Genomic DNA, 23,335 nt, shown 5'->3' on the forward strand with positions numbered 1-23,335 from the left:
AGCCCGTCAAAGGTCGGACACAGATATTACAAAGCATAGGGCTGGGGCCGGAACCCTGAGGAACTCCTGTATTTGTTGTGAAGACCTGGAATGTGCGGTCTGTCCAGAAGAAGGAAAGCCATGCCATGGAGGCCCAGTTGGGTCAGTCTTTTTACTAGAACAGCATGGGACATGGTGGTGAAAGCCGCGCTCAAATAGGATCAGAGCACTGTCCACAAGTCATCTTATGTGTGCTGTAACTCCCAGAAGGGTAGTTTCAGGTTTGGCCCTGCTCACAAACCCAACTGGGAGCGTACTTGACAGCGTACTAGATTTCCACAAATGAAGTGAGCTGAGAATGTACATGTTTCTCTAGTATTTTGGAGAAGATGGGTAGTAGCGAGATAGTTCTAAAGTTGGACCAACTGGCAGGGTTCAAATGGGGTTTTTTGAGCAAGGGGAGGACTATAGCATGGTTCCAGGCCAGGGGTAACTGCCCAACGCGTAGGGGGGAATTAAAGAGTTCTAACACAGGCTGCATGGCTTGCAGCTTAAGGTGCTTAATTTAGCTGGGGGAGAGGGTTTAGAGGTGACACTGATTTAATGGACGCCAGAAGGTCCGTCACACTAGGGTAGTCCAATGGAAGTAGGGACTGCTGTCTTATGGGTACCTCACTTGTCCCTATGGCATTTGTGTCCCTAGTAGGGGGTAGGGTCAGAGAAGTGCTGGGTCTATCATGCTTTGGATTGATATTATCAGCACTAGTGGTGGTCAAGATGGCCTTAATGTCTGTTACCTTTTGGATTAAAAAAAGTCAGCAATCTCCTGACATTGAGCTTGGGACAGTGAGGGAGAAGAAGAAATAAGTCGGGTTGGATAGATCTTGGATCCCTTTAAAAAGTATTTTAGGGCAGTTTTGTGCTTGGGAGATTTTTTTCTGAGTAGAACATGGCACGTGCATTCCTGCAGTGCAAGTGGTACTGGCTCAGGGGTGTTTTATATTTTGTTTTTGAGGCAGAGTCATATGGTTTCCTCCAAGCCCTTTCTAATTCCCCACAGAGCTTTTTTTCTGTCAACTGGGACTCGTTAAAACAGGGGGATGGTCCTTGGTGTCAGAGCAAAGATCTCAATTTAGCTGGTAGTGTTGTGTTTAGGAAATCTCAAAGCCAGTTATCCATCACAGGTTGGTCTAACTCAGCCTTCTAAACTACCTGGGGTAGCGTCCTTAGCAGGCAGGCACTGGAAGCGGAGGTATCCAATTTGGTCCAGTTTCTGATCATTGCCTTGGGCCTGACTGAGAAGGAGGGTATGAAGAAGGGCACAGCAAGGTGATCGGACCACAGTAGCAGAAGAAGGGGATCTGCAGTGAGACAAGGGATGTTGGAAATAATAGGATTTAACAGGTTCCCTGCTGTGTGAGTCAGAGAAAGATTGATTAGATTATGGATTATGACACTAAGGTTCTCAATGAAAGTTTGACTGGGAGTACAGGTGGCATCCTCTAGGTGCATATTAAGGAATTCGAGTAGGATAAAATTGTTGCTTTTTAGTATATGGGGGGGATTGCATCCAAGATAGTGGAGCATCAAGGTCACGTGTAACCAGGAGGGCAGTAAATTAGGGTGCCAGAGATCATACATTTTGGTGAGTTTAAGGGAGAAGAGCAAGACTTATCCGGCTGGGAGAGGTATCGCCTGAATTTTACACTGAAAAATGTCTTTAAAGACAATCACTATTCCACCTCCCTCCTTATCTGTACGGTCTCTTCTAAGGATACAATAGTTGAAGGGGAATAGCAGTGATGACGTCTGGCAAGGATGCATCGTGTAGCTAGGTTTCTGTCAAAAACAGGGCACAAAGTGCCTTGTCTACCAAAAAGTCGTGAATGTGCAGTTGATTGCTGGCAAGGGAGCGTCAGTTTATGCTGAAAAAGCACAAAAAAACGCTGGAGCACCGGTTCTCTATTCGGGCCGGTACATTGTTGACCTCCGAAAGAGGTTAAATCTGAGTGCTACTGGCAGCAGCCATATTTTAAGCAGCCTGCAGGAGTAGCACCAGTGATTGCAGCCATCCTCGCCGGCAGAGGGGTTACTCGATGACCGGCAGGCCTCTCGGCAGCCCGGTAGCTCTGCAGGCCTCGGCAGCTCTGAGGTGATTAGGCAGAAAGACAGTTTTGTCCATGTTAGAACGGGCAGGGTTCCTGGCCCCTGGTCTTGTTCAGACGCAGACGGGCTTGCCTGTGGTACGCCTTTGGGGTGCTGGCGGCACTTCCACTGTGGTATGGCCAGGGCCGGACTGGCCATAGTGGGCACCGGGTGTTTCCCTGGTGGGCCGCCAGTGTGGGGGCTTTTTATGGACCTCTGTGGGCTATTTTTGTTACCGGGGCCGGCAATATCGGCCCCTTGTAACAAAATTGGCTAGCAAACAGCTTGGCCGCACTACCCCCCCCAGAAAGCATAGAGAGTAGAATTTACCACGAAATTAAATTAATAAAAATTACACTACATCGGCCTTCGTTGTTGAATGCAAACATTGTGAGAGAGAGAGCCATCCACTCTCAAATATCAATGATTTTGTGTTTATTTTGAAGCAGGCAAAGGACAATAGGTCTGAATTCTACCTATCACCAGATCACTTAAAAACTCTCACAGCTTTCGTCACTGCTTTCGGGTTGTTTTAATTCAAGAGCTAGTCATTCCACTTAGCCTCAGCAGCTGTGATTTTCTAGAGAGTTATGTACACATACCTATTATTGTAGGTGTGGAGCACTGTAGAGTGCTTTTAGGATAATATATACATGTTTGCAAGTGATGGGAAGGAACCCATGGAACAGTCAAAAATAGTGTGCAGGAGCCCACATGAAACTGTTTCAACATTGAATAGGGAGAATTGTGAATGTTTTGTGATCAAGTAGACCATGTTGCACATACTGAATCGTGAAATGGTGCTGAAGAAGTCAATAATGGAGACAACTCATGAGGCACCCCTGCCAGACACAAAAGGTATATTGTTATCAATCACTGTTTTGAGTGACAATTATAGGAAATTTGTGAGTAACTGTGCATAGAAAATGAAAGCTTTAGTGTGAAAGGGTGTAGAGATTGTGTCAACGGAAGAACAACAGATTATGTTTGATGGAGTCAATTGTAGCATTCCTTGTGTACCCACATTGTACCCTTGGTTTGTGAGGTAAAAATTGATTCCAGAATGTATTGAATGGAGGCAGTGTTAAACAGAAAAGCTGGAAAAGAGAGGACAGGACTGTCGCTTTTAAGTCACGTACTATGAATGCCGCTGAAAAAAACTCTACAGTGGTTGATAAGGAACTGCTGGTGTGAGTATCAGCCATAGAACATCTCAGGAAATTCATTTAGGGAAGTTGGTTCATACTGAGGTCAAACCACAAGTTGTTGGTTGGAATTTTAACTCCGGGTGCGGGTTGAAATGAACACCGCATCTTGCCAGATTGCGTTACGGGAGCCCTGCAGTAGGAAGTTGAAGATTGAATGTTGCTTATAGTTGGGAAGTATGTAGTACCTATAGGGCTGCACAACAAGGTTCTTGTACTTGCCCATGAGAAAGAGTCTGGGAATTCCTCTATGAAGAAGCTGTTGAAAGTAAATTAATGGTGGCCGGGGTTAGACTCCGGAGTCAGGGTGTGTACCAAGTGCTGTGATAGTGAGAGGATGTTGAGGACTAAAAATGCATCCCTCAGTTTTGTGTCCTGACATGATCATCCTTAAAAAAAATATGGCTTTTGGCATTTGTAGACCTTGTAATAAATTACCCCATGAATTCAAGTTTAGCTTCCGAATGGATGATTAATTCTCAATGTGGTCTGAAAATCACTTGGTTAGCCATGGCACTACTGAGGTGGTTGTCAAGTTTTGTTTAACCACTTCCATGCTGTTGACGGCCCCTGGCCATCATGCATCACAGTGCTCGTGTGCTGATGACGGCTGGGGGCCGTCATGAAACCGCCCACTCATTAGAAGTACCGCACAGGCGGAGAATCGCGGCCGCGCCCAAGGGGTTAAAGGGACAGTCATTCCAAGGCCCTCCTCACTGACAATGGTGTTCAGTTTATTACGATGGAGGTTTTGCAAACAAAGGGGTGTATTTATCATTAAGTCACGCAGTGCAGTTAGGTGGCCTGCTGTACTGCATGATGGGGAAAGGGCAGAAATGCACAATATTTAACATTATACGCTGCATTCCTCTCTTTTCCCAGCACTCGCGCACAATTTGCTGCCTAGCACCATTGCAGGCACCATGCACCATGGTGCACGGGTACCTGCATTGTAAGTAAAGGACACCTTGATGCACAAAAAGAATCCCTTGAGACATTTTCCTCTTTCTATGTGACAGAGGAAACAACGAGGAGAAATAAAGATATTTCTCCTCCTCGTGCCTCCCCTGGGGATGCGCAGCATTTTGGCACAATCCCAGGTCTACCACTATGGTAAATCTTTAAATGCTCCAAAATCAATGGGTGTTACATGGGATCACCCACGCACCATCCATGGAATGTCTCCCTAGGGAATAGTAACGCAATGTAGCATTTTGTACTGTTTTGCATTACTCCAGATTTATCAAGCCACTTAGGGCCACTCAAGGTGGTCCTAAGTGGCTTGATAAATTGCACTTAAAGGTTGCGTCGCTTTTGCACCTCACTGCATGGTGTAAAAGTGACGCAACCCTATGATAAATATGCCCCTTATCAGCCAGATTCATCATTGTAAAATCGGCTCGCAAAGGGCCAGATTCTGCGAATCTGGCCCTTTGCAAGCGCAATTTTTGCATTTGGGATTCATCACCCCAAATGCAAAAATCGCAAATTGCGAAATCGCTAAATTGCGAGGAACTGCATTTAAGGAATCCCTATTTGAGATTCCTTAAATGCACTTCATGAAGCATTTTTGAATTGCGAAATCGCTATTTTTGGCCGCTATTTACCGCGAAGTCTGACTTTGCGGTAAATAGCAAAAACTTAGAAAAATGCACTTTAGTGCATTTTTCTAAGTTGTATGTTATACACACACGTCCTTTGGACATGTGTGTGCGCAACATCAGTCTACATTTACATTTCAGGAGTGCTACAGGGTGTCCTTTGGACACCCCTGGCACCCTTGAAATCGCATCCTTATTTGCGATTAGCAAATTGCTAATCGCAAATAAGGAATGACTCCCCATTCATTCCTATGGGCCCTTAGGAATGAATAGGAATGAATGGGGAGTCATTCCTTATTTGCGATTAGCAATTTGCTAATCGCAAATAAGGAAGCTGTAGAAATCGCAAATAATATTGCGATTTCTACATGAATCCCGTTTTGCGAGTCATTAATAGCGATTCCTTAATAATCGCTATTAAGGACACGCAAATCGGCACATTGATGAATCTGGCTGTATGGTATTAGGCATGTCACAACAACATTGTATGAGCACCATTCCAACAGACAGGTTGAACAGTTCAACCATATTATCAAGAACAATTTTGCCTGAGCTTTTTCTAAAGGACTTATGCATTTATGCGGAAGACGTTGTAGTTGCATCGCATCACACACCACGGCACAAATGAAGACAACCTATTTAAACTGGTAAAGGGCAGAGAATCTGCCTCCAAACTCTGTCGGTTAAGGCTCAAGAAAACATTTGTGGAACTGAGTACGCAAATGGTGTCCTGGACCAGATGTGCTCATCGAATTATAAAAAGCACATGGTATCTAACGGAAGGCATGTTTTTCAAGAGAGTGTTTTTCCTCCAGATTTTAAATTGGGTGAGAATCTTGCAGCCTGGTCACATCACCAAGAGTAGTCTGAAGTTTGGTAAACCGATGAAAATCCTGAAGGTAAATCCCTGTAGTGTAGTGCCTCAATATGGAAATGTGTTGAATGTTAGGCATGGGGAACGGTTGAATGATGGTCAGCTTTTTGGTTGTGATACATCTCCTGAGCATTTTGTGGGTGAGACTAGGTGAGCACTCTCCTGCTTCCCAGGTGCTACTGGTTGCTAGTTCTGCCATGCTGCTACAAGGGTCAGGTTTGCTGTATACATACCCTGTATCAATGAAGTTCAAAGATTTCATATAACTTTTCTTTCACTATCTCTGGTTGTGTCCTGTCCCGCTACCTAATACCTAACCTTCCTATTTGTTCCTCTTGTTCTGAAATAAAGAGGTTTGTCGTATTTTAATATATTTATAGTATCCTTCTTTCCCCTGCTTCCACCCTGCATTTCATGGTTCCCTTTCACATGAAATGTGATTTCGATGACTTTACACTCAAGCTGCTTGTTGTGTGAATGCTGAGTGTTCTACGTAGAGCTCTTATCAGTTCAGCGGCATTGTGAAGGTGAGTCATGAATGAAAACTGCTTACCTTCATTGTAACTTCCTCATTACAACTCTATTATCTACATTAATCATGGACAGTGGCCTGTAGGACTCACATTTACGAATATCCTAATCTGGTTTTGGAAACAACATCAACAAGGGTTCTCTCATTGAAATTAGCAATATTTGGTCAGCCAGCATATATTGAATATATTCAATAAGGGGTTGACCCCAAAGTATGCATACTCCTTATAAAATTTAATGGGTAGACCTTTGGTTATTGGCATTCTCCCTGCAACCAAGTTACTGACTGTTCATTTCACTTGGACCTGTCCCACATGTATGGGCTTGCTGAGCTGCTCACACAGATCATCTGCTAAATTAAGCAATCTTGCCTCGTCTAGCATCTGTATTATCCTTTCTATCTTCCAGCACTTGCATGTAGTATGCCCTCTAAAATTCCATCATCCATCAATAATGGCAGTGTCCTCCATTAATAGGTTTCTTTTTTCATCTCTCACAGCTGTTATGGCCTCTGAGCTATGTTTCCTGTCTACCACCCAGGCTAAAAGGCAGCCTTCCTTACGCCCACTTTCATGTTGTTTTTTGGTGAACAATCTATAATCGTGATTCCCAAACATTGCCATCGCCTCCTCTCTGTCCTTCCAGCACTGTTACGTTGCCCACTCCAGCCGCTACTTCTATTTAAATTTCTTCAGTTCTTCCTCCACCTTAGTGACTGCGTAGGGTGGAACCCCTCTCACACAATAGCCTGTACTCATACACTTCCCTCTGATACTGACTTTGAATGCTTCCCACAATGTGCAAGCAGGCTCCAAGCAATCCGTGTTTTGTGTGAAATACACCACTCTAGCACTACATATTCATTCTCTTATGAGATATCCTATTGTGCCTGAATTTTAATTTTCCAAGAAGGAATCAATGTCACTCCCCTCTCTGTTCACCATCCTGATTTCAGTGGTCACATGTTCAGATAGTGCCTTATCTTGATATTCAATCTCTGAAAACATATTGATTTGTTCCTGGTGTGTTAGAGGGCCGCATCTTTAGACCAGTGTGTGTAATGTAATGATGAGTAATAGTACTGACCCCTCATGGCTCTTCACCGGTCTCACCACAATCCTTTTATATGTAATCTTTCCATAACTCCCAACTGCAGAGGAACCCCATTGGTCTAGCGGAAGCCTTGAAGCTTCCCAGAAATCCATCTAAGATGCAGTTGCTGCTGAAGAGCGGACAACCACATATTTCAAGGGAGGGTGAAGACTCTAGGCCACTTCAGGCATTTGGCGCCAAATGAAAAAACTCAGCAGATGGGGATTTCTGTGGCATGCGATTTCGGCTCAAGGATGGTAAGGCATATGAGAGTAAGTTACCAAGGAGACTTGCTAGACATAGCTCAATCATGTCAGTTTGTTGAGCTATATTCTTGCCAATTCTACAGTTTTAGGAAACAGAAGCAAAAGACTACTGCCTTCAGGTTAATGTGAGTCATACTAACACTTCTGGGGAAGCGGGTGAATGAACGTGTGAAAAGGTCTGAGCCAGCCGCCTGAGCAAGAATGGAAGTACCAACATCTCTAAAAAAGTGCTTTGAAGTACATGTGAGCAGCAGCTGCAAGGCAAACAAACATGTTCTTGTTAATGAAGTCAAAGAAAGAAGGGACTTACCAACTCTCTGAAAGTCTCTTATGACATTCATATTTCACAACTTCTGCAAGAACGAGCTTGGATAAAGGTTACCGCTCACCAGTCTCAAAACATACGCATTTAGCTCCTGTTCTTCAGGTCTCGGGGTGGAAGATATAGAGGTGCCCCCTTTTGAATGATCTTGTGAGTCGGTCAGCAGACCGCTTGACATACATTGATTGCGTTTGTCCCTGAGTCTGGACAGACCAGCAGGACTGGGGCTCTGCAGCTCTCACCAAAGACTCTGGACTTCTGTCCCACAGCCAGGGCATGGGCATGGGCAGAGAGTCTGAGGAGCCTGTCTAATGACTAAAGTTCTGGAGCAGAATACGTAGACTCCATTACTGTGCCAATCCCAATCTACAGAGACAGTAAAGATCACTGCATGGGCCACAGTTCTAGAAAACTCACCTTCTTTATGAAGGACTCACAAATGCCTAGGCCTCATTGGAACCAGTGCATAGACAGAGATGAAAGACCGGTCTTTTGATCTTGATTAAAACCTATGATCAGACCTCAGAGAATTATTCCACAACAGAGGAGAGTCACCAAACTCTGGAGTCAGGTGGCTTCTGACCTCACTGTCATTTTCTGAAGTGACATGAGTATAGTGCATGAAACATGGAAATTCGCCCCTTCCCTGGGGCTGCCAGGGAGATCCCATGCCGGTCTCCTAATCCATTTTACAAATATTTTCACATTTTGTCTAAGAGACCTTACAAGTTGTTCCCCCTTCCCCGAGTTTGATGTAGTAGCACAAGGTGCCCAGTCCTGTATATTCACAGATCCTTCACACACTCTGCTCTCACACACCCTAAAGATTCTGTTCCTGTTCAGTCTTGTTATTAGAGCGGCCATTGCTTCTACCTCAGGGCTCAACACCTGGGCACCTCATCAGCTGGAATGGCCTGCAGCTTAAACAATATGTCATTCTTTCTCTGAGGTTGATTGGCTTCTCATGCGCACCACCTTTGTCCTGAGGTCTCGACCTTGCTTCATCTTTGCTGGGCTGGGATCTTGCACATTTCAAATCTCATTCCAAGTAGGTGGAGACCACGAATCCTGTTTGTTTGTTCCATATATGCTTCCCTCATTTGGTTTGTCCTATTTGCCTCGTTCTGTTATTTGTTTCACAGGTGTGTACTGTAGCAGGTAATGTCACTCCGGGCCCGATTTACAGACCTAACTTAAGACAAAATCCTAATCTTACTACCATTTTGGTATTCACAGAATGCACTTACTCATTTTGGTATTCACAGAAGGCACTTACTCATTTCGGTATTCACGGAAGTTAGGAGTCCTAACTTTAGGACTCCTAAATGCCTTTGGTGAATTCCGAAAGTCTTAAAGTTAGGATTTTTCCCAGTTTTGGAGTCCTAAAGTTAGTACACTAATACAAGGAAATATTGTAGTGACAGTGAAATATTGCCTGTTATCATGTACCAGTGTGCAGACTACGAAAAGTAGTAACTCCATGAGCCACGGGTAGGCAACAATTTGAACTACTCATGCATTAGCGCGCCTTATTAAAACTTCACTTACTTAAAGTGGTAACAGGTCAAGGATATGCAGCAGATTTCAGCTTTGTTGAGCAGTTATGTTACATTCAGTCTAATCTGTTCTTTGTGCTTGCATAGTAGTAAACACATCTCAAACAACTGGGTTGATACAGCTTGAATGGGAAGCTATCTGTGCCCTATTTATATCAAGCATATGGTCAGCGGGTGCCTCGAGGCTCAGTTAAACCCAGTGGCCTAGCAAGGGCCCTAATGTAAGCAAGTAAAATGGCCCCATCCCCTGTTTGGAAGTACAATAAGCTCTAATCAGGGTGCAGAGGTCCCCTCAAATCTATTGCCTTACACCTCCTGCTATGCCGCTGTGCAAAGAAATGAGTCCCCTGCATGCCATGTACGCCCGCATGTGGTATGTGTGTGACTAGCATAAAACATTAATACTACAAATGTTAAACAACCTCAAGAATGTGGTTCATATCCCTAAGGAGAGATAGGAGAAGCAAATACTGAAGATGCCAAGAGTATAACAAATTATCCTATCTTGCTCTATGCAAAGTATTTACCAGTTGACAGGGACAAGAATCACTCTGCCCCTTAGAAAGCCCCGGCACCGGGAAATTCTATTGAGCCTGCCCTCTGAGAACCCCTAAAGTTCAAAGATTCCAAGCAATTGACAAATACAGCACGGTGTAAAAACTGTTTCACATACAACAACTTAAACATTGATGGAGACATCTATCCTAACAGTAGGAGCATTCTGGATGCCGTGCAGCGCCGCCTTCACCCCTCCGTTGCAGGGGGTGGTCATCGCTGCTGGTCGAACACTTCGCTGGACGCTGTCGCAAAGGGAGGCAACGCTAAAGCACTGCTTGAAGCCTACAACACTCTGGGCTACAATTCCCTAAATCAAGAAAGAACGAGGACAGTGGCAAGGATATTTGGGGGGGGAGGGGGTTTGGGGTCTTATGAGTTTGTTGAAATCTTTTTAGAAGGTGGAACCTTAGGGTTGAACTCAAGCAATTGCCTGTATGTCCTTCACACTGCTGCCAGTACTGTGTTTTATTTTATGTAGCACAGCAATTTGGTCATTTTGTCCAATTCTTGAACTGAATTATTATAATATAATACATTGTTCAACGCCAGCCTTAGTCTGAAAACATTGTTATCACCGGTGTCACTGAGTCACCTGGTAACCGCATAACGGGTCAATTTCCTGCAGTAACCGGCCCGCATAGCTTCTGACACGGTTGCACCTTCTCATCTGAGGTCTTTCATGCAAGATTAACTATTGCTGGTACTGAAGGAGCGGTCTGTTACATTACCTCCTCGACGGTCTTCCTCGCCACAGTAATTAAACAATGAGCTTTAGTGAGGAAGACCAGGACTCGGAGAAATGAAGATTACCGGTAAGTAACCAGGGCTAACATTCCACTCACATGGACTAGCCTGACTATTCAGCTGGTTCCCTCATGGACTGGCTCATTCTGTATCTTTGCAAAGGTCAGAAAATAAAACAGTACATTTTTTTTCATTATTTGATTCCTCTATTTTCCAAGGAATCTTGTTCTGATATCTAGCTCTGCTTACTCACACCAGCTATAGGGTTACTTGATTTTGTTCTATGTGATGACGCTATGCACAGTGTTGTTCTACCGTACAACGCGCTGACACCCATTGGATTAAGTGGTCTATTTAAAAATGTGAAAATTAATATGTCAAATTTCTCTCTTTTCTCACTCCCTTAGTGCACATCCTTCGGGTAACAGTTGTACATGCCTTGATGCAGGCTTGCCACCATATGAGGTGTATGGGAGAAACCATACCCAGCGCGACTGTAATTATGTGGCAGTGGGGGACCCAATTATGCAAAATGATTAAATGACTAAATTAAGGTTAAAAAGGCTCACTGTTTTCCATGTTTACAGATACACACAGAAAACCATTTATTTTCTTGTCTGTATTTATTTTTAAACGTGGATAAAAAGGAAATTGGGTGCTTTTCGAGTGATTCTAAATACACCTTGCCATAACGGCTAGGCCAATAACTGTGTGGGTCGATAGGTAAGGGGGTTAAAATAAAGGAATTTTAGTAAAATTGCTTAAACAGCAGTAGTTATGCACAAGACTGATACTGAAATGTGCATATTTTCATATAATTGCATTGATTTATCTACGGTGTGTGTTCTTATCACTGAAACATGGCAGACATTCAAGTATGACTGCATATTTCTTAGTTAAATAAATGTGGAAATATACCAGTTCCAGCTTTACATTTTTTCACAAAACACAAAATAAATATGGATAAATACAGATGGAAATGACAAAAAAATACCATAAAACCGAGAGCCCTATGATTTATGAAGCAAGAGGCAAAATAGGAGGAATTCGTTTATCACTCATTTTCTTCAAAAGAGCCATGCAGAACAGGAAAGCACATTTTGTATTCATTATGAACTTGCCACTCTAGGAAGTAACCTATGATTTAGGACATGGAATTTACAAAAGACATGCAATATATCTGTAATTCTCCCAGAGTGTGTGTGACCTGTTGAAACATCCACAGCTTTGAGAATAGTTTCTGCAATGTGAACATCAATTTGTACTAATAGTTTAAAAAATCATGACGAAGAAGGAATCATTCTATCTTATTAGTTTTAATTACATTTAAGAAGTTAAGGGTTTTTGATTTCTTCTGAAGGCAAAATCCTTTCAGTCCATTAAATGGGAATGTTTGCGCTACCTGGGCAACATTGTCACCACCGGGTAATTACACCAATCAACAACTGAAGGTGACTAGCTCACTGCGGAAAATGTCTAGCGCAGCCCTGCAGCAAATATGCAGCAATTTAATAGCTTTTGATCAATTTGATTTACTAACATTTTTGATAAAATCTGTATATTATGAACCAAATTATGGATTATGTGGCAAGAGTGGTAAACTCATATTTATGTGAAAACATCTCAGCCACGCAGTCACTTTTTTCCAGTGGCCCTGATGATGACATGGTGGCATTAAATGTGAGTTTTGCGTTTATGGTTACTTTACCAATGGTCGAATTGAGTATCTGGAATAAATTGCCACATAATATTTTGGAATACTCGAGCTGTTTAATGTAATTGACAAACTACATGTATTTTTGGATTAGCTGAGGTCCAAGCATGTCTTGACCACACATCTGGCCAGGGGTGTGGAATTGCTTTTACGCTTTTTCTCCAGGAGGTCTGACTTAGTGTCAAATACGGATTCCGTAAATCAGGATGATGACAAAATTAACAATATTGCAGCTATGAGAAGCGCACCTGGTGCTTTCGCTTACCTGTGGTCGTCCACCTCAGCCCGCCTCTCGGGAGCGAAGTCAGAGACAGTTCTTTCCATGGCGGTGAAATATTCGGGTTTCGACAGGTTTTGGAAGGGTACATACGTGCCAGGCTCCATGCCCTCCCCAGCTGCCACTCAGAACTCCCGCTGGACGAAAACACAACTGGAAGAAACACCACACGTCCGCGTCCAACTGCCGAAAATCTGTTTGAAAAACGGTTCAGGGCTTGAATTGTACAATTGAGAAAAACATAAATAAAACAAAGCAGGCAAGTTGTGCCTGGCAAAGATAAAAAAAACACACAAAGAAAATCAAGAATAGTAAATATAAAAAATAGTGAAGGTGAGTGACAGGCTGGTGATGGGCTCAGCTGGGGTTTAAAACCCCGGGGACGTGCGCTTCTGAGGCTGCTCTGTCAGACTCTGTTATTATGAGCGCGACCAGGAAGTCTGCTGTGCGTTTTCTAGCGCTGCTCTGAGAACGAGGAAGTCGGAGGCGCCCCCATCAGCTGCTGCTGCCACTGACTACCGAGCCGCGCTTCACCCTTCACCCCCACCACGGCAAAAATACTACTTGTGAGGAGAAAGTGACGTCGGCCATAGGGCGAGAGCAGACACTCATGGAAACTCTACGCAGGCCTGTTGTTTACTTCACACGAAACGAGATGTAAATAAGAATGTTCGCAAGCCCAGGAAGTGTGCGACTCGGGGAACCAAAGGTCTTGACCCGGGGAGGGACGTTGTTGTTCACTCAGTAAGAGACAACAATGACGCAATATCCCCTTCCACGTGACGCAGGGAAACATTGGCCAATAGGTCATTTCGGTGGAAAGTGCATTTCTAATTCTGATCATCGGTGATTTTATTAGCTATAAATGTTTAAAAGGTCAAGATGAAAGTTTCTGTTCCTCTTAACGAACAGAGAATACACTTTAAAAGCAGTTATAGTGCAGTGAAGGCTCAGCCGCATTTTGGCTAGGTTAGCTCTATAGAAATACCATATACATACATTCATATATATATACAAAGAAAGCTGCCCCCTAGGTGGGATTATATTTTACCGCCCATCACTCCGCAAAACCCTTAACCTTTTCCATGCTCATGACGAGCTGAGCCGACTCATGAGGCACGGTGCTCCGGTGCTCATGACGAGCTCAGCTCGCCATGAGCCGTGGAACGCTCAGGTGCGGGGAGAATTCCCCTGCTGTGCTGAGCATTCCAAGGGAGCCGGTGCACCTGTGACGAGCTCAGCTCGTCATGAGCACAGGAGCGCTGTGCGCGCCCCTCTTCCCCCCCAGCACAGCGGGGGAATTACCCCCACAGCGAAGGGGTTAAAACCTGGCTTTTCTAGCTCTGCCGAGGCCCTTCTCCTTGTTGTCTGAGTATCTGTTGGCACTGTGAGACCTACGGGTGATATACGCGCCTAACAAATACCAAATACATACATACATACTCCAAGCATTTTATGCGGCCAGCCCTAGATGTGTCTAGGAGTCACATGACACCAAAACTTCATTGCTGGACGTGTCATCAGCGGCCTTTTATCACTGTCTGACCCTGGAACCAGAACTAGGGCAGCTTTAGGGCGGTGGGACCGGGGCGGGCGCACTGGGCTCTTACCTGCAGGGGGGGCACTGACCTCAGGGGGGCGCTGTGCTAGCAATAACTTAAGATTTAAAAACACCTGCGGCAGAGTCCCTTGTGCGTCCAGCTTTTAGGCAGCAATAAAAATGTCAAGATAACTCTTGTGATTAATGTACTTGCTAGAGAGTGAGATATCGGAGTGCTCTCTAGAGGCAGTTTTACTCGCCATAAAGTAGCGCAGAGGGTTAATATGCCTGCTGCAAAGAACAGATCGTATGTTTTTTTTTCCAAAATACTTTATTGGTTTTCACAAGGTATACAGAAGGCATATATATTCGGTTAAGCGAGTGTATCCAAATTTACATGTGCGTATAAGGATTTATGCTCAGGGCCGGACTGGGAACCAAAACCGGCCCTGGCAAAGTGCTCGGCCGGCCCTCCCTACCCCCACCCGGGGGTGTTGTAGGTGCGGCCGAACTCTTTGCCAGGGTCGGTTTTCGGCCGATTTTGTTACAGGGTCGATTTTGCAGCTATGCTGCAAAGTCGGCCCTGTAACAAAAACGGCCCCCAGGGGCCCCAAACCGGCCCTCACCCGTGCGGCGCACCGGGGGATTGCCCGGTGCCCGCTACGGCCAGTCCGGCCCTGTTTATGCTCCTTTATGGACACCATGAGCCCAACCTGGCATTCCTTGGGAGAAGAGAAAGGGACAGGCTAAGGAAGAGGAAAAGGAAAGAAGAAGAAATAGAGAAGAGAGGGAGGGGCACAGTTAGGCGATACATATTTTGATGGTCTGGAGCATTATTGGCAACTTTACACACTTTGTCGCTCTGGTACACATAATAAAGAACATTTCACATGCATACAATAATACAAGTGTAACGGCAGTGATGTCACCGATTATATTATCTGTAGCGAGGGCTTTGTTCATGGGGGCTCAACAGATCGTATGTTATGTTGATAACTGAGCAGATTAGTAAAGTCAGCCTTTACAGGGGCTTTAAAACAAATGAAATACATGCAAGTGGGAGGCTATGGAGAGATGAGAGACACTTTTGCTGAGTGGCAGTGAGGGAATCCGAGGAGGAAGTCATTGGGGGTGGGGGCACCAAAAATGATTATCGCACCGGGCACTACAGCACTAAAGCTGGCCCTGACCAGAGCTATGCATTAGCAGTGTGCCAATAGCCACATATCGCTAATGTAGAGTTCACAGCCTTCAGAACCTGCACCCAGAACAAGGCTATCCAAGGGCAGCCAATATAGAGAAAAAGAGGGACTGGGAGTAATCAATGTCCAGCTCCCACACTCACTCCCACACCTATAATGGTAAAATTGCTCTAAAACTTAGGGCCAGCACATTATTTTATTAATTATCCAAGGGCAGCACCAATCCATTTGCATGAAGTCTGCCACCGGTGCTGCACGTCGCCAGCCTCAGGAGCTCTTCAAACCCAGCCATACTCGTTGGTGAATAATAGACTACGTTGATGGATTTGAAATGTATCAACCTACGTTTCACATGAGGGGACGTCTCGTTAGTCTGGCTGATATCTCAAATCCCAAATCTTGTGACTATTTAGATATATTGGGCCTGATTCACAAAAGTAATCTAAGACAAAATCCTACCTTTACGAATTTCGGTATTCACAAAGGCCATTTAGGAGTAGTAAAGTTAGGATTTTTTGTCAGTTAAACTTAAGTTTTGATCTTAAGTTTAACTAAAACTTAAGTTTAACTAAGACAAAATCCTAACTTTACTACTCCTAAATGCCCTTTGTGAATACCGAAAGTCGTAAATGTAGGATTTTGTCTCAGTTAAACTTAAGTTTTGGCCTTAAGTTTATCTTAAAACCAAAACTTAAGTTTAAATGAGACTAAATCCTAACTTTACTACTCCTAAATGCCCTTTGTGAATACCAAAAGCCGTAAATTTAGGATTTTGTCTCAGATTACTTTTGTGAATCGGGGCCATTATGTGTATTGTCTGTCCAAAAAGTTAGATTGATGGAGAACCACCAAACACAAAGTGACTAGTTTGCACTCTACTGGCCCATCAGATCAGGTAACTATGAGAATGTATCCCTAGTGGTGTGTCGCAGCCTGTGGTATGTCAACATGTCTAGGTATCCCTCCCAAGAATTCCTGGGATGAGCTAAATTATTTATTTAAAATCACCCACATGCGTATACATTTTCTTTTTTTGCAATTGCCCGTTTACTTCTGCGTCGCACCAAACACTTAGCCGCATGGTTAGTGGACTGCACGATGTGATGGGAATATATTGTGGTCACCCCACATAGCTCCATAGCACTTCCAGTCTTGACCATGCCCACACCAATCATCTCTCTGATCGGCCTGTGTGACTTTTAAAACAAAGCAGTGGAAGAACTGGGTTCACAAGCCTTTTTTCAGGTCATAGTGTGGTGCATGCCAACTATTGTGGTGTGCAATTTGCGCTTGAGCGACCAAGCCACGGGAGTGGCAAATCCGCCTATTCATTTTCTAATTGCATTTTTGGCCAGCTATCCCTTGGCTGCCCAACCGCCCACGTCACGTTGATCGTGAGTGTTCTCAATTAGTTAGGGGAAGGGGAAGGTTTTGGAAGAGATACAGTAGTTGCGGGAGCAGAGCCACCTTCATTAGTGCCGCTCTGCCAGCCACTGGCAAGGCAAGCCAGATCCATCTCACTGTTAAGAAAGTTATATTGCTTAGGCCTTTTTCGTAGATTTCTTAAGGGATAGTGTCTATGTCCCATTGATATGATATACCCAGGTATATGATAGAGTCGGCCTGCAATGTTAGTGGAAATTCCAATGGCCAATGTGCAAACTATTGTTTCCAGGGGTTATTAATTTTCACCAGTTGATCTGTAACCCACACCATCTGCCAACGGCTGTATTTTCTCTTTTGAGATGGTTTAAATTGGTGAATGAGTTTTTGACGAACAGGAGCATATCGTTTGCATACATTGACAGAAGGATTCTACAATCTCTATTCTACGGAGCGTATTTACTAATGTTTTACGCAATGCGGGGTAGCAAGCAAAGTTGATGCGCTGCGTTGTGTGAAACGGAGAGAGCAGAAATGCGCTATAACTTCTGTATGATCATGCCTCAAAATTCTCATTTTTAGGCTCATCCTCTTCAATTCACCCACCATGTCTTTGAGCATCTTAGTATGTACATTCCATCAACTTCAACGTCAGATCCTGCGTTCTGCCATGTCGATGCAGGAGTGCTGCTTATCCAATCTGTCTGCCATGAAGTCTAACCTGCGGGTCAAGGAGTCTATTTTAGAACGATCAATGTGCAGCTTGATTTCCTTTAATTTCTAGATGCAGCTCTTTTATGTCCATAGCAGAGCAAGTATCCTTCCTCAATCCTCTGTCAGACTCTCTGAAATCTTTGCGCTGTGAGGGCACCCATCTTCTGGCGGTCACACTCATTTGCGGGAATCAAATAGAAGCGGGTCTGGTGGGCATCTGCTCTGCCGATGGTGTTTGATGCGCAGAGATGACCCAGTGTCAGTTATTCTCCCATCGCCATCAACTCACCCATAAAGTCGTCCCTTGATAATCCCATGCATTGAGATGCATTCACGTGTGACCTTGTATATTTATCTTGATTGACAGCGCTTTCAAGGTCCAGCGGCAAATTAAAAGCAGTGGTGTAATGCAAACTGATGGGGCCCCCTGCAGAATGTGATGAAGGATCAGAAATCTCCCATGTCTCAAAAATATTAATTAGGCTTGGGCTGAATGGGACCCCTCTGAAATGACTGTTTGCTCCCTCCTTGGTTGGGGCGCATATGTGCTGCAGAGGCTGCAGGGGCTTTGTTACGCCCTTGATTAAATGTTAATGCTATATGTTTCGGTAAAGCGCTCAAATAACCTTGGGTGTCTTGGTGCTAGCTAGTCGCAGCCAGAGTAAAGTTTAACGTGGGGTCTAATAGGAGGAGAACAGCCATGTTTATAAAGACTTCCTAAAAAGCAGACAACTGGACTGTGATCTGATTGACAATGGGAGAGCTTTCCATGCCTTAGCGGCGTTCAATAGAAAGCCTCTGCCACCCCAGGTGGCGCGCTTAACTCAAAGCACTAGAATAGTTTTAGCCATGGCTGAGTGTGGAGGTCTGGCTGGAACGTATCAGAAAAAAATTTTCTTGAAAGAAATCAAACCTTGGTCGTGCAGGCCCTTGTGAACAATGTAGAGAGACTTAAAGAGTATTCCTCTGTCTAACTGGCAACCAATGAAGTGTCCTAATGGAGCTTGACGTTGAAAGATATTTGTGAATTTTCAAAAGCAATCTGGCAGCTGCATTTTGCAATGTCTGAAGTTTGTTAAGAACATGCTGATGGGCATTCAAGAACAGCTTGTTGCTGTAGTCAATCTTAGTTAGCACTAAGGCGGTAACAAATGTTTTCTTGAGATTGTCGGGAATGAATGGGATGACCTTCTTGATCATCTTGAGAGCACAGTAGGCAGTAAAGGCGACTGCCTTTACTTGTCGATGAAAAGACAGTCTATATTTGACTAGAACTCCAAGGTTCTTAACCACTCTAACTGGAGTGGGAAGTGAGCCCAGCTCTGAAGGCCACCAGGACGTAGATCATACAGAGGGATGAGGACCAAAATGCAGGTTCAATGTTTTACTTGAATTTAGTTTCAAGCAGTTCCTGGACATCCAGGAGCTGACTGCCCTCATACAGCTGTAAAAAATCGCTGCGGACCGGCTATCCCCAGTGTCTACCTTAACGACAAGTTGATTATCATCCGCGTATGAAGTTAACAAGAGACCAAAATATCTCATCAAGTCTGCCAGAGTAGTAACATAAATGTTAAATAAGGTGGGACTGAGCGAGTATCCCTGGGGGACCCCGCAAGGCAGACTGTATACGTTGAATTTGAACTCACCCTAACGGATGGACTGTTCCCGACTGCTGAGAAAAATGAAAAGGCCCAATCTCCCCAGGTTTGACAGCAGTAGCCTAGCTTATCGGCTTAACACCCGCATGCCCAGCCGCAGTGCACCCGCATATTCTTCACTTAAAACCATGCCGCGTGCATTCCTCATTTGCCAGGCTGAACCACTCAGCATTTGGTATCACATCTGCCATGATCCTAGTCCTACATCGTACCAGCAACCCTCTTTTAGACTTGTTGGGCGCCTTCTGCTTTTGAATGGCTCGTTGTTACATCAGATGAAGAGGGGGAGGTCAGAGAACTGGCACCCGCCGGACGTGCACCGCCAGCACTCAAGGCAGCACAGGAAGAGGAATAAGCCTTTACAACGCTGCCTTGACCACACAATGTCTTTACCACACAGCCTTTACCATGCAAGCCTTTATCACCCAGGTAGATTTTTGTGCCACGCATGGTAAGTATTGATAAGGTAATTATATATATTTGGTGGTTATAGTTAGGATCGTTTTTCCGGAGAAAATGTTTTTTTGTGTTGCTAATAACTTTGGTGCTGTTTCACGAATCTTAACAAAACATTCAAAAAAAGTCCTACTTTTTGCCTAATTTGTGCATGGAAAGTTTCTGGGTGATCCTTCAAGTGGGGGTGGGTGGAGAAAAAGTGGGGGGGGTCCCAAAACGCATTTTTTACATTCATTTTTCCTGCTGATCCCTAGGACTGTAAATGGCCCATGGGGTGTGCGGCCCCCTCACCCTTTTTGTTATCTCGGGCTGGCCCTGGGCGGTGGTGGTCCCCGGGGACAATAAGGACCCTGAAGGGGGCCTGCATGGCTCACTTCCACTGGTATTTCATTTTCCCGCCTTGCCCCAGGGAGGTGGCGGTCACTAGGGCCTTAAATGGTCTGGGGAGAGAGGGGCACTTGACCCCCTCCTCCATTATATTATATTGGCCTAGACCAGGAGAGGCGGTGGTTCCCGGGGCTGATATAAGCCATGAGGGTAGTGTACGCCCCCTTGTCTCGAAATTAATATTTAAATTAGCCCGCGGGACTTGGCCTACTCAGGGGCGCAACTATAAACAAGCATAGGAGACCGTGCTTGGTTATTTATAAAAAAAAATCACAAGCTCCATAGATCTGCCATGATTTTTCACAGGAACATTAAAAAAATGTTTTAGGGCCCTGGCAGGGTCCATGGGGAAACCCACCTCAAGGCCTAGGAGGTCAGGGTATTCCTACCCTGCCCCCTCTCCCTTTTCTTACCCCGGGGGTGTGTGAGGGCAACAAGAGACAGGCCTGGTGACTGCTCTTAATGTAACTAGCTCTCTCGTATCTCTTACTTTGATGAACAGTAACCTCCCTATTCAATTTTAGTTTTGGAGCATGGGTGCTGGACCTTTATCTGCTCCCTGTCCCTTCCTCTTTTTCTCTTGACAATATGTAAATTACACAGACAGATGCATGTCCATGGCAGATTAAATTAAAGGATTGCACTTCCTACTCTGGGTGAAAGTCTGATGCTGAAAAATAAGTCACATCCCCAAAAAAGAGCACCAGTGTTCACCGCCTGTAGTCTTAAGCCCCGCACTTGTCCCTGTTTAGCCCCAAAGGGACACACAAGATTTTCCTTCATTCCAGAGTCTAGTGGTTGTGAGCCATTGAGTGTGGCAAGGACACCTGCCACCATAACAGTTGTGGTTAAATCTCTAGCTCTTGTATTTGGAGAGATACTGGCATTTAAGATTGTGATTGGCTCCAGGCCAAAAACTCTAGTTGTTCATTTCATGAGTTGGGATCCATCAGTGCAGCAGGTATCCCAGTTACTTTGGTGCTTCCGCCCAGCCTGGATCAAGACAGATGATCCAGAGGTTTGCCATTCTCAAGGTACACTTTTGTTGGACCGTTAACAATTTTCATAGGAGATCTTTGCATTTTGTGCACTGACTCCCTGACGACTGATAGCCAGAGTAAACAAACCTGAGACTTTGAAAAATTGGCGCTGGCACCCTAAATCTTCACCATTGGCCTTGGATGGGACTTCAGTTTTCATTTTGGACATGTGGTTTGGATAGAAGGATTTTTGTACTTTGTGGCTGGAAAATCAGCACCAGGTTATGAAGCTACCAAGTCCATGTCCATGTCCACAGAAAAACTATATTAGAAAGAATACATATTATTAGCTACTATGTTAATCATCTTCTTGCCTGACACCAATGCCCCATCAGCCAAGACTGTGTTAACACATTAGATCAGTCTCTGAGCCTAAACTCTTTAACCTACCTTAGTCAAAATGGATCAACAGTTCACCCATTGTGCCCTTTTTTACTAACCTATATATAAAGGCCTGTTTTTGTTAGAAGCGAGATTGTGAGTGCACATTCAGTTTATTTTTTGTTATTTTGGGTGTTAAACTGCATTACATGTGAGGGTTTTGTCCAAACGCAATGCCAAAATTAGAGATTTGCCACCAGCAGGTCCCGCCATGGATTCTAGTCATCATTTTGCTGAATTCATTTTCCCAATAAATATTCTTGCATCCAATCTCTTGCTTCTGGACAATTTCAATATTTGGTGGATGGCACTGCTCTACTTGCCACTAAAATCTCGCTTGAATGTTGTGTCAATTTAGCTCTTCAGCGTAAATTACTTTCCACTGCTCACTATGCCGATCATACGCTCAATTTAATAGTTACTTCCTCTGACTTTGCCTCAGAACCTAATTTTCTTTCTCTCAACTGGACAGGTCACTCTCCAGTCCTCTATCCTGTCCATCTTCTTAGTAGCCCTTCCACTGAACCAATCCCTATTAACAGGACAATCTGTTGCCGATCCAGAGATAAGACTATCAATCTCCTTTTCTCTATAGCTGAATATCAGAATTCTCCTCAACAGGGTTTGGCAGGTGACCTCTTTAACATCTGGGTCATGAGATCTCTGGACACTACTGACCCAGTCAAAAAGGGCACGTTGACTCATTCTCGGCCATGTGCTCCTTTGTGGACACCATGTCCCAGATTTGCTAAACTTTGATGCAATGCAACAATAGAAGTTGCTGGGCTACTTTGCATCAAAGGGAGAGAGCAGAAATGCACCATATCTATTAAGATCTTCTTTCTTGTAGCGCTGGCGCACTTCTGGGTGGCTAGCATCAGCGCAAGCACCCTTGCGACAATACACAAGGGTGCCTGCGCTGTAGTCAGAATAACCTTTGTGCAGGAAGGGATAACTTCCTGATGAAAAACTATTCTTAGAGGCTTATTCCTCTTTGTATGTGTGCTACAGAATGCAAAGCGAACGTAACATGTACAAATACATATATTTCTCGTCATTATGCCAGCCTCAGGCAGATGCAGCATTTTGGGGCAAACCCATGTCTACAAGTCTATGTAGACATGGGTTTGCATCACAATCCAAGGTTGGATACACAGGAAAGCCCATGCACCACCCATCGAATACCTACTTTATGCAAAGCCATAAGCTGCTTTGCGTTAATTTGTTTATTACAAAGTCACGCAAATCGGGTTTTGTGTGGCATAGTAAATACCAGAATATATTTTGAGTTGGGGCTGTGTGAAAAAAGTGACGATACCAAGACGTAAAATCTTAGTAAATCTGATCCCAGATTTAGACATTCCTAAACTTGCATGCAAAACTGTGGGAAGCACCTTGCATCTAATCTACTTCCATTTCTCCTGGGGCGCATAACCGGATGGTGTCAAAGATTACAAAAACCCACCCAAGCTTTCCTGATTATTATACTAATCAAATCTATTACACAACAAAACACCAATAGGGAATCTTCCAGATTGATAAAGTTATCTCTCTCCAAAATGGTGTGTCCCACCAATTACACTATCAGCCATCATCTGTACTTCTTAGTCTGACTCATGATAAAATAGACTATATCCTGGCCTTTTTCACCCTGGATGAGTCTGATCAAACTTATTTTCCCTCTTTCACTGCGGCATCTCAACTTAC

At 44.3% G+C, this 23,335-nt stretch overlaps 1 protein-coding gene across 1 annotated transcript in view; it reads right to left on the minus strand.

The window, feature by feature from the left end:
* LOC144784801 (uncharacterized) overlaps positions 1-23,335 on the minus strand; it is a 137,507-nt gene that overhangs the window by 92,728 nt on the left and 21,444 nt on the right. Inside the window, exon 2 of the mRNA XM_078663843.1 lies at positions 12,853-13,058. Within this exon, the coding sequence (XP_078519969.1) occupies positions 12,853-12,971 (119 nt within the window). The 5' untranslated portion in view covers positions 12,972-13,058. The remainder of the gene's footprint in view (positions 1-12,852; positions 13,059-23,335) is intronic.

The sequence above is a fragment of the Lissotriton helveticus genome, chromosome 10 (assembly GCF_964261635.1).
Source record: "Lissotriton helveticus chromosome 10, aLisHel1.1, whole genome shotgun sequence".
Classification (NCBI taxonomy): domain Eukaryota; kingdom Metazoa; phylum Chordata; class Amphibia; order Caudata; family Salamandridae; genus Lissotriton; species Lissotriton helveticus.